We start from the raw sequence: 12,829 nt of genomic DNA, 5'->3' as shown, positions 1-12,829 counted from the left end.
AAAGTGAAGAAAATTGCTTTGGAGAATCGTCGATTCACAATTAGAGCAGTTGCTGAGGATGTCGGCATAGCTATTGGTTCATGCCAAGCAATCTTTTCGGAAATTTTAGGCATCAAGTGTATGGCAGTGAAGTTTGTTCCAAAATTGCTGAATTTTTACCAAAACCAACGTCGCATCAGCATCGCTCAGGAATTGTTAAGTAACGTCAACGGTAACGGTCAAAGTAACGATCGGAGGTGGCGAGTGGAAACTATTATACTTGCGTTACGACCAGACAAATCTGGCCATCCTACAATCTGAAACAGACAAAAACCCTTATACGTCTTTCGAAACACGAACTAAGGCATATAACATCTCTTATCACCGGCCACTGCCTTTTGGGCACTCACGCACGTCGGCTCGGGGTTCCTCAAAACGACCTGTGCAGATACTGCGAGGACGAAGATGAGGAAGTATCGAGCAGACATTTGCTGTGCAGTTGTCCGGGTCTAGCCAGAAGTCGACTCGCTCTTCTAGGCTCTCCAACAATTGACAATCTTTCAGTACTCTCGGACCTGAAAATCGAATCTCTCATCAAATTTTCGAAACGAATTAATATCTTTGACCAAAATCTACAATAAAAATCTCGGTTAGGTGGGAAAATCATTTAAAATAATGAGCTCTAGGGCAACACAACGGACCCAGCTTGCGGTCTATGCGGGGTCACCCTTAAACCAACCAACCAACCCAACGTCAACGGTGATGCAGATTTGCTTAACAGAGAACGTTAAGGTATAGAGAAGTCTCAATGATGGGAACGCGGAATTTTGAGTGGTACTCGTTTTGCGCCCATGGTTCACCACATACATATTTTTCAGAAAAAGTTAACAGAAATATACTCAACTAGTCAAAGTAAACAGCAGTTGAGTAAAAGACGTTTGTATGAAGGAAGAAAGTAAATTAACGCTATAGGCTGCAGGGACTTATCATAAAAGACAAATATTCTAAGTTCAATAGTGACTTAGAAAGAGCAAATCATCCAAAATACATATAAACATACATACATGCAGTGGCTCAGAGCTATTCCATGCAGGCGAGCTACTAAAACTTCGAATGATATATTTTGAAAACTAAAACTTTTTCTGAAAAAATTTTAAATTCAAAGAATTTATACGCAATTGCAATATAAAAAAGGTACTTCATATATATTTTTAAGCTTTAAAAAAAAAATATGTATAAAAAACGAAAACACTGAACAGTACAAAATTTTATGTCACAGCTTATTTCATGCAGTATTAATTTTTTCTTAAATTTAAGTGAAACTAATGATTTAAAAATGATACAGTACTTTGTATGCTATCCATTGGCATTATTAACAGCTTTTAACCTTTCTGGCATTGACTCCACTAGCTTTTTCGTCACTTCCGGTCCGATTTTGTTCCACTCCTCCAAGATTATGGGTTTTAACTGATCTCTATTACTTAAGTGATGTGTGCGGATTTTTTTTTTGCTGTAATGACCATAAATTCTCGATGACATTCATTTCAGGCGATTGAGCCGATGGTTGCATTAAATGTGGACAGTTCCACATGAGCCATGTCTGCACGATTGCCGCTTTATTGTTAGGGTCATTATCTTGGTAGAAACGGAAATCGTGAGGTTTTCCAAGTTTCGCAGCACCTTGGAGTAAATTATCTTTTAGAATATTGAGGTACATTGTTTTGCCCATTATACTCTCGACAAACACTAAATTTCCTACTCCGGATGCTGACATACATACCATTACACTGCCACCACCATGATTGACAGTCGGTTTTATGTTGCTTTTGTGGAGCTCTGTATTAGGTCTCCGTCAGACGTAAGACATTCCATCTCAGCCGAATAGGTTGAATTTGGGCTCATCAGAAGATATTACCGTTTTACAGAAATCAAAATCTGTAATTTCGAGCTCTCTGGCGAAGGCAACTCGGCTCAATTGTTTTTGTTTGTTTACTTATGAATGGCTTCTTTCGTGCTACTCGACCATTAAAGTCCTTTTTACGTAGTACCCGTCGCACTGTTTCGATTTCGTTTAGCAGTTCTCGCGCCGATGGCATTGGGTTTTCTTTTATTTTTCGAACAATTAAGCGCTTATCACGTTTGTCAAAAATTGTATTTGGGACACATTGGTCTTTGTTCTGCACCCTATTTTCATGAACGAAGCGTTCAATGATGCTTTGTACTGTAGTACTATTCAAACAAACTATTTCCGCAATTTTTCGCTGCGACTTTCTTTGATGACCAGTACTCGCTGTTTAATCGTAGTACGTCGGCCCATTTTTTATTGTCCACTTGGCGATCTCAAAGATACTAAAAATTGCATAGAACAATAACTGTGCGCTAGTCACATAAACTAGAAATTCAAAATACCGTTAACCAAGCGACTAGCCGCTGCCACAAAATAAATAAGTGCTTGCATGAAATAAGCTGAGAGCAAAGATATCGCATTGTGGTTGTTTTTAATCCCGTAGTGTGATATTTCCACGAATTCTGCTGTACTCATTATGTTAGCAAATCATTTAACTAAATATTTACATTTAATTTTTTTTTGAATTGCGACAATTTTTCATTCAGCAATAATTTAAATTCATAAACTGAGACTGCATGAAATAACGGGAGATTTTTTAGCTATTACTTTTTAAACAGTTGGTTTAAACAGCTGACACACGTTTCGTGTTTTGTTTCACTGTCAAACATCTTCAGTTTGGTCTATAATTTAGCCATGAATCGTCTTACAAACGAACAACACTTGCAAATCATTGAATTTTATTATAAAAATGCGTGTTCTGTTAAGAAAGTTTATCCATTTTATGGTCAGTTTAATCGACCCAATGAAGCGGCTATTCGAGCTATTGTGACTAAATTTAGAACCAAATTTACATTATTGGACATCAAACCCCCAACACGCTTACGTAGAGTGCGAACTGAAGGAAATATCGCAGCTGCATCGCCCAGTGTTAATGATGACCATCAATTATCGATTCGTCGCCATTCGCAGCAATTGGGCCTCTGTTACTCAACAACGTGAAAAATTTTGCGAAAGGATTTAGGTGTGAAGCCGTTCAAGATACAGCTGGTGCAAGAATTGAAGCCGAACGACCTACCGCAACGCAGAATTTTTGGTGAATGGAAAAATTGTGTTCAGCGACAAAGCTCATTTTTGGATCAATGGGTACGTAAATAAGCAGAATTGTCGATTTTGGAGTGAAGACCAGACAGAATATTTGCAAGAGCTACCAATGTATCCAGAAAAGGTCACAGTTTGGTGCGGTTTATGGGCTGGAGGTATCATTGGACCATACTTCTTCAAAGATGCTGCGAATCGTAACGTAACTGTGAATGGTGCGCGCTACCGTGAAATGATATACAACTTTTTTTTGCCCAAAATGCAAGAGCTTGACTTGCATGACATGTGGTTTCCGCAAGACGGTGCCACATGCCATTCAGCACGCGTAACAATGGACTTGTTGAGAGGCGAGTTCGGTGAACATTTTATTTCACGTTCGGTACCTGTCAATTGGCCACCCAGATCGTGCGATATAACGCCTTTAGATTATTTTTTGTGGGGCTATGTTAAAGCTCATGTCAATTCAATCAAGTCTGCTTCAATTAACGCATTGGAAGACAACAATAAGGCATTTATATGTGAGATACCGGCCGAAACATTGGAAAGAGTATGCCAAAATTGGACTAAGCGGATGGTCCTTTTGAAGCGCAGTCGCGGTCAACATTTGTGTTGTAGCAGTTCACTAGGCCCTATCAACGCTGTTTATTCACCGATCGTCATAGTCTAACTCATCTAACGAATTGATGAAAAACGTTTATGGCGATGATTGTCTCGTGCCAGAGTTCATGAGTGGTTTACACGTTTCAGAGGTGGTTGGGAGGGCATAAATGACAATGAACATACGGGTCCAAAATCAGTAATCATATATATAATATAATAAATTGATCAAAAATGAACCGAAATCATCGTTGAAATTCATGGAATAGGAGTTGAATATCTCCAAAACATCGATTTATCGATTCATTTCAACTGATCATTTGGGCTTACGAAAGGTCTGTGCACGTTTAACTCCGCCCAAGTTAACTACCAAAAATTGCTCACAATTCAACATTTGAGAATCCTCATTAAAGAGGCGAGAAAAGACGAGAACTTCCTTTAAGACATTGTAACTGGCGATGAAACGTGGTATTTCCAACATAAGCCTGAAACTAAGCGTGATAGTGTCGAATGGAAGGCCCCAGACGAGCCAAGACCCAAAAGATCTCGTCTGGAGATATCAAAAATCAATTCGATGCTCATTTGTTTTTACGATTCCAAGGGAACTGTCTACAAGGGTTCGTGCCAACGGACCAAACCGTCAATGCAATTTTCTGCGCCGCGGCTACGCCTACTTCCTTCAATAAGTCTAGCCGTCAATAGTATCTTGAATATTGCAATGAATTGATTGTTCACCGCGCTGTATGTCAAGTTTCGCCGTCATGTTGGAAACAAAAATTCAGACGTCCTGGCTCAATAGCGCTCGCCACTCACTGTAACGGCAGTTCCTTCCTCATTTCGAAAGAAATAAGAAATGTCAACACTGTTTGTCGTTCTCAGCTGTCAAACCATAGTTTTCGTATTTGATAGTTCTCATGCAGTTAAAACAGCACCGGATACATACATATACCTGAATGCAGGTGGAATGGTGCATCCATTTGTTGCGCTCCTGCCCAGAAACATAGATGACAAGATGCGAAACTCTCTCATTTTATGTGAGAGCGCGCCCTGGAAGCTAAGAGTACTTCGCAGCACGGCCAATCGCTGGGCTATGGTAATCAGCCATGGTGAACTAAATGGCGGGCTGCCAGAAAAAGGCACCAAAATTACGAAAGCAGTGCGTTTTTGCGTTAATGGAAAAGTGTCGCACTATACATATTTATAATTATTTGTTTTGAAATCAATCGAATTGAAACGAAATAATTTAAATTAAAGGTTTAATTTAATTCTGTTTTTAAAATTTTCTCAAAGCCTCTTATTTCTCTTCTAGCTCCTACTTTTAATTCATCTTATGTACATACCATATATGTATGTATACATTATAGTATGCTTTTTATAAGAGCACTCTAACCACACTTTCCTGAGTACATTTTCCATATACAGGTACATTATGATTCTATTGTACACTGAATATTGGTTTATGTAAATATGCCCTTATATAACGGGTGGGTCATATAGCGTTTGCTTTTTGAACCACCTATTTTTTTGAAAATGGTAACACAAATGACATATCAAATGTGTTCATAATTTACTTAAAGGTTTGACATTTACGAAATGGGACGCTATACGCTTGAACAAAATTGGGAAATATTGAAAACCTATTTCCAAAATGGTGAGTCTTTTTCTTCTTTTCTGATGAAACTCATTTTCACATCGGTGGCTACGTCAATAAGCAAAATTGTCGGATTTGGGGAAGAGAAGCAAATGCATCCACAATGAGTCACTGTTTAACAATTTTACCAGCGAAACCAGGCTTGTACATAAGCGTGCGTTGCTTAGAAAGGCATCGCCAGAATTCTTAGCTTTACATAAAGCCTCATTATATAACATTGCGGAGTGACTTCTCTTTGAGTTTACAGAGGTGCCATCAACCATGGTTCCAATGGTGGACCTGAGCCTCCTGTAATTTATTGATAATTTAATTGAATTACAATTTTTTTGTTAATTTAATTGAATTATTGTACAATTTTATTGTTTGCGATCTCCTCGATCGCGTGCTCGTTTCGTAGCTCAGGGCATGGAGGAAAAGTTCCAAAGATTCGCATCATGGTGTGCACCGCGAAATCTCTCATTAACATTTGAAATTTGGGTACACACCTAGAAGAAAATCCGGCTTAGAGTATGTATAACATTCTTTGCAGTCGTTGCGGCCAGTTTGGGAGGAAGATGTCATTAAGAGGAAAGGAAAGAATTTCGGGATCATTAGAGTTGAGATCTGTAGAAAGCTTACCACTCATTTACAATAAATCAGTTTCAACGAACTTATTATTTTCCATTTAACTGAAGTAAACATTGATATTATATGAATGAAGTAGCACCAATGCCTTATTTTGAAAGTACAATTAAGATAAATAAAGGGTGTTTTTTTAGAGGTTAGGTTTTCAAGATGAAATAAAACGTATATAATTTAATGTTATGGCCAAGAATTTAGCTTTATTATAAAGATATGGGTTTGCCATTATGTTTTAAAAATGATTTCGGGCAAGTGGCCGCCGCGGCTGGCTCGAATAAATTCCAGCCGAGAGTCCCAATTTTCGACCACTTTTTGCAGCAATTGGGGCCGTATGTCAGCAATAACGCGCCGAATATTCTTTTCCAAGACGTCAATCGTCTCGGGCTTATCTGCGTAGACAAGCGACTTCACATAGCCCCACAAGAAATAGTCCAGCGGTGTTATATCGCACGATCTTGGAGGCCACGCCACAGATCCACGGCGCGAGATAATACGCTCACCAAAAGTTTCCTTCAATAAATCGATTGTTGCGTTGGCTGTATGGCATGTAGCGCCGTCTTGTTGGAACCAAAGGTCGTCCACATCAACATCGTCCAATTCAGGCACGAAAAAGTCATTAATCATGGCTCTATAGCGCTCTCCATTGACTGTAACATTATGGCCGGCATCATTTTTAAAGAAATATGGACCAATGATTCCCTCTGCCCATAGAGCACACCAAACAGTGACTTTTTGAGGATGTAACGGCGTCTCAGCAATGGCTTGTGGATTATGTTCACTCCAAATGCGACAATTTTGCTTATTGACATACCCATTCAACCAAAAGTGAGCTTCATCGCTGAACAAAATTTTCTTCGATGCGTCGCGCGAACCGAACCATTATTTTCGTAATAAATTTGCACGATTTACAAACGTTGTTCAGGTGTAAGTCTATTCATTATGAAATGGCAAACCAAACTGAGCATAAATCAAGTGCCAGCTGTCAAAAAGACCATCCACGAAAAAAGTAGTGCCAACATGAAAACCTAACCTCTAAAAAAACACCCAATATAATCTAAAAGTATAAATAAGAGTAAGTAAGTATTGCAAAAGGGAGCAATAATTTTTAATTCTAAATCTCCCACATCATTTATAAAACATTATTTGAATAGTTAAAATCAAGCTACGTACGAATTGAAAGTTTTCCATTTGATCTGCGGTATCTATGTTATATGTAGTATTTCTGCTTTTTGGAACAATTGGACGTTGACGAGATTTTGAAAATTTATTTTTGTTAAGGCGCTTCTTATCATTACGGTGTCTTAGCCTCATTCGTGTTTGCAGACTTCTTGATGCTGAATTTTTGTTTTGATCTAAAAACTTAGTTTCATGTTCATACTCATGGCAATTATCATAAATATCTGGGAATAGGTCTCTGGATCTTGGCACAATGCTAATTTCAGATGCACATTGTTGACTTGTTTTTCGCTTTAAATTCATACAAGTATGCATTTTAGATTCAATAACGCCCTTACTTTTATTTTTTTTATTAGTTATTTCAACATTTTTCATCCTTGACGGTATTGCTACCACATTTTTATTTTCATTGTATTTTCTGTTCGCTGTTGGTATTGTAATTTTTCTTTTAGGTTTATTTGCTCTCAAGCCATTGCCTTTGATTAAATACTCTATATCTGGTGTAATATCTTTTTTTATTACTTTATCCGTTGTTACTAATGAACTATTAAGTTCTGATAAGGAGTGACATTTGCCGCTGAATTTCGGAGCATTGCCCACAGTTTTTCTTTTCTTAAACATATTCTTAAATTCTATAAAAAGAGAGATAAAAAATACCTTTAATCTCATCTTATCTAGATATGTGCAGAAAACGTTAATAATATAAAGAAGTTTCACGAACTACGAATAGTGTGTATTCTCAAAAATGAAGTGTAACCGCGAAGACTTTTTCACCTCGCCTACTCGACAGCGGAGATATTCTTAACAGAGCAGATTATGTACATTGGCTCCACACAGTTTTTGGCTTCTGTATGAAATCAATTTGACTAACGGCACTTGGCATGGCATTTAAATGTGCAGTTACTTGTTCCTTTGTCAACTGAAATTTTATTCACTCTACATTTTATTACAGGGAATAATATACAATATGTATGCATTTTCTAGATATTTGCATATATAGGACAACTTAGTTAAATTATTATCATACTTACATACAATGTTTAGGGAGTTAATACCGGAATGATCAAATTCCTGCCTAACCTAATATAGCTGCGAAGCTAGAAATTTACTCTGAAATCACAGTGCGGCTTATTTGGAATTTACTGTACATACATTCTGCCTTTGGATCAAGCCCAAAGTGTCAAATATTTAATACTGAAGCTTCTGCGAGCTGTGCAACGCTGTTCATAATAACAGGGACCAGAGCCGAAAATTGTTAAACTAATATTTTTCAATCAATATGCTTTTTTATTTCCAAAAATTTTTACATACTTTTCCTCTTGAATATTAAAATTCACATATCCAATAATAATTTATTACGTAGATTTAGCCTGGGTCATGTTTGCCCAGCAATCGGGTGATACCCCCATAATATTATTTATTTTCGGCATACATATACCGTTTTTTGCAAGTTAGCCAGCCTTACAGTTCCCTAGTATATATCTGTGGCTTGGAACCCAGCGTAAGATAATACGATATTGTTTAGCTATCTCATTAAGAGATTGGCGACAGTGTAAGGCACTCCATTTTGTTATTTGAAATTCATTCAGGGCCCGTTGGGTAGCTTGGTTGTCTGATAGAATGTATGTAGATATCTGTTGATGATATTCTGTTCATGAACCTTCATAACCATTCCACGCGACAAGTCATAGGCCAAATATTCGAAATACATATTCGCGTTGTTCTTGTAAGTTGTTGTTAATATAATTTCATAGTTTTTGTTCAAACTACTAATTCCGTTTTCTCGTTTAATTTAACCACCCCCGTTTGGGGTGTTTGGCCGAGCTCCTCCTCCTATTTGTGGCATGCGTTTTGATGTTGTTCCACAAATGGAGGGACATACAGTCTCAAGCCGACTCCGAACGCAAGAAATTGTTCTATTATGGGAAGCTTTTTCATCGCAGAAATACACTCGGAGGTTTGCCATTGCCTGCCGAGGGGCGAACGCTATTAGAAAAATGTGTTTCTTTATTCTTGGTGTTTCGCCGAGACTCGAACCTACGTTCTCTCAATGAATTCCGAATGGTAGTCACGCACCAACCCCTTCGGCTACGGCGACCGACGAATCGATAATCGACAGATTAACCAAAGAGCTGATTTTGTTTATCGATTATCGCAAATAGCAAAATCATTAAAATTGTGGTTAGGGAAAGAAAACAACGCGAATATCGTTAAAATGTGTTAGTGAACCGCTGGTATGTGTACATATAAAGGGTGATTTTTTAGCTATTATCTTTTTAAACAGTTGGTTTAAACAGCTGGCGCACGCTTCACGTTTTGTTTTACTGTCAAACATCTTCAGTTTGGTCTATAATTTAACCATGAATCGTCTTACAAACGAACAATGCTTGCAAATCATTGAATTTTGTTATAAAAATGCGTGTTCTGTTAAGAAAGTTTAAGATCCACTTTTTTATAGTATCGAAAAATTGTGTTCAGCGACGAAGCTCATTTTTGGATCAATGGGTACGTAAATAAGCAGAATAGTCGATTTTGGAGTGAAGATCAGCCAGAAGAATTGCAACAGCTACCAATGTATCCAGAAAAGGTCACAGTTTGGTGCGGTTTATGGGCTGGAGGTATCATTGGACCATACTTCTTCAAAGATGCTGCGAATCGTAACGTAACTGTGAATGGTGCGCGCTACCGTGAAATGATATACAACTTTTTTTTGCCCAAAATGCAAGAGCTTGACTTGCATGACATGTGGTTTCCGCAAGACGGTGCCACATGCCATTCAGCACGCGTAACAATGGACTTGTTGAGAGGCGAGTTCGGTGAACATTTTATTTCACGTTCGGAACCTGTCACCCTGGCCACCCAGATCGTGCGGTATAACGCCTTTAGATTATTTTTTGTGGGGCTATGTTAAAGCTCATGTCTATTCAGACCAGTCTGCTTCAATTAAAGCATTGGCAGACAACATTAAAACATTTATATGTGAGATACCGGCCGAAACATTGGAAAGAATATGCCAAAATTGGACTACCTGTAAGCGGATGGACCATTTGAAGCATCAACATTTGCTTGAAATAATCTTTAAATTATATGGACTGTACTATCCATTTTAATAAAAATTTCATATATTTTTCTGAATTTTACGTGTGTTTATTGGAAAAACTTTCCTATAGCTCTTAAAGAATCACCATTTATATACATACATAGATGATATAATCATTTTGGGAATACAGGGCCAGAGGATAATGAAGCCATCAAAAGAGTGGTGGAGGTTTTCAAAAGTAATAATCTACAATTAAAAAGTACGATTGGAAAAAGACATAAGGTTTCAGGACATTTTCTATCTGAATAATGAATAGCACCCGACCCCGCTAAAGTAGAAACAAGCCTGCCAATTGGAATTTATGTGCGCTCTGCCCAATCCAGCAGCGCCGTCAGAATTGGGAGGGACCTCTCCGAGCCCGTTTGATACCAAACGAGGTTTATCTCTGTCGTTTGACTTCTTAACTTGTTACTTTAATCTGCTAGAGATAGTGAGAGCCGCAGAATTTAATCGCTCAGGCACACAGTTATGTTTTCGAGATTGCAAAAGGCTTCGTTTATCTAGAACTAGATTTAACAACGAAAGCAATGTTAGCCTTTAAATCCAACGTAGAATCTCTCTTGCCAACAAGTGCTACTTTGGACTAAGTAGGCAATTAGTAGTAAAGTCCTCTCCCGACGAATAAACAGAATAAGCAGAAGTAGAACAAATAAGCAGAAGCTATGAAGATGGCAACAATTGACAATGAAACAATCAGCTGTAAGAGCTTTAAAACGACATACACATTATTATTATTATGCTACTGCGCACTGCGATCAAAGTAGATCTGTCACTCCAGCAGCATTCCTCGTATGTAAATATGGGGCATGTTTATGCTGCTACAACAACAACAACATCAAAGTAGATCTATTGTGGAAAGCCTGCTGCGGTACCCTCTAATTTGAGGCTTTTTAAAAATTTTAACATATTCTGGGGTTTATTGATGTGTATAGAAGTCCATGTATAGAAGTCCACGCAAGTGGGGAAAGTTATTGATCGCTATTCACTTGGGAGTGGCCAGGACGATTCTTCTGCATATGGTTCAAGCCGCTCACAACTCTCGGGACTAGCCCAAGTATCCTCTGTATAGTTCCGAACACCAGTTCGGGAGTCAGCTAACGTGAGAAGGCGAAGCATTCCAGGATAGCGGTTGTGCGTTGGGTTTGGGAATGAAAAGATTAAATAAGCCTCGGATGAGAACTACCTTTACTGATGACGACCCCTGCAAACGAAATAAGGAATATGACTCCGCACCTGGAATGTCCGGTCCCTTAATGGGGAAGGTGCCTTTATCCGGCTGGTTAATGTCCCCGTGAGAGTAAAGGCTGACATCACCGCCATTCAAGAAATGCGATGGACGGGGCAAGACAAGAAAAATATAGGACCTTTCGACGTCTACTACAGCTGCCATGTAAAGTGGCGCAGAAAGACAGACCATAAAACTGGAATTTCTGGGTGCGGTCTACAAAGCAGGGTAATTGATCCTGCATTGTAAGAATGGCGCTTCCACGGACTGGTTAAAAGCGGCTATCACTGACGCGATACCATGGGAGGGTGCTTCATTGAGGGCCACAGAGACATTAAAAATACCTCACCCACGGATCGCAGTCTGGTACTTTCCTAATTCCCAGTCCTTGGAAACCCCGAAGATACTGGGCTTTTTGCAGGGTCGAAATAAAAGCCTCCACGTCGACATCTGGCGTACACTAAGAAGAGTTGAAAGAGGCTCGAACGTAACACTGGTTCTAGCAGTAGACCAGAAATCACCAGCCAGTTTGATGGAGTACGATGAAAGGTACAATGAAAGGGTAAACTACCGTTTCAATCAAGTGACCTTCAAGCTGAAGGCTGCACCCGTCAATGCTGATGCAAAATCTAATCATAAAGAGTTAAAAGCGTAATGCTGTACAGAAGTCTGGAGCAAATACTCAAGGTGCCTTGAATCCAAACTAACCAATACATGCCTTCTATAAAATCGAACGAAGAATTGGATGCCTCAGTTGTAAACCTGACTGACTCCATCACATCCTCATAACATGAAAGTAGTCCACTCAAGACGAAAACCTCAACAAAGAGAGTTGGTGGTACAAAGACCGTGGAAATTTGCGTCAACTAGCAAGATCAAAAATCAACGATGCAAAGAAATATCAAACATGGGATGAATATAGGAAAGCCCTTACATTGTACAAAAAGGAACTGAGTAAATTAAAAAGGAACTCATGGAGAAAGTTCTGTGAGGAACTTAACGATGTCCCAGGCACTGCAAGAATACAAAAATCATTCACCAAAGGAGTGATAAATACAATTGACCCACTAAAAGTACCGGATCACTAGAGCTTCTTCTCAGAAGTGATTTTCCTGACTGTAGGCTTGACGCAACCTGTGACACTGATCAAGGATTGCCAGCGCACACTCTGTTCAGATCAAAAAGTCCTACTATCTACAGAATAGTAAACTACGAAAGGATAGAGTTTGCAATCAGCTCGTTCAAACCCTACAAATCACTCGAACCCGATGGTATTTTTCCAGCCCTGCTCTCCAAGGGCACTGTGAAATTAAT

The 12,829-nt window shown here is 38.8% G+C and overlaps 1 protein-coding gene across 1 annotated transcript in view; it reads right to left on the bottom strand.

Annotated features, from left to right (window-relative positions):
• Positions 1 to 12,829, bottom strand: part of LOC129235403 (uncharacterized) — an 82,750-nt gene that overhangs the window by 67,027 nt on the left and 2,894 nt on the right. Inside the window, exon 3 of the mRNA XM_054869228.1 lies at positions 7,185 to 7,822. Within this exon, the coding sequence (XP_054725203.1) occupies positions 7,185 to 7,822 (638 nt within the window). The remainder of the gene's footprint in view (positions 1 to 7,184; positions 7,823 to 12,829) is intronic.

Source organism: Anastrepha obliqua, chromosome 1 (genome assembly GCF_027943255.1).
Source record: "Anastrepha obliqua isolate idAnaObli1 chromosome 1, idAnaObli1_1.0, whole genome shotgun sequence".
Lineage (NCBI taxonomy): Eukaryota > Metazoa > Arthropoda > Insecta > Diptera > Tephritidae > Anastrepha > Anastrepha obliqua.
Note: the sequence above shows the minus strand (reverse complement) of the source record. Positions and strands in the feature narration are given on the sequence as shown.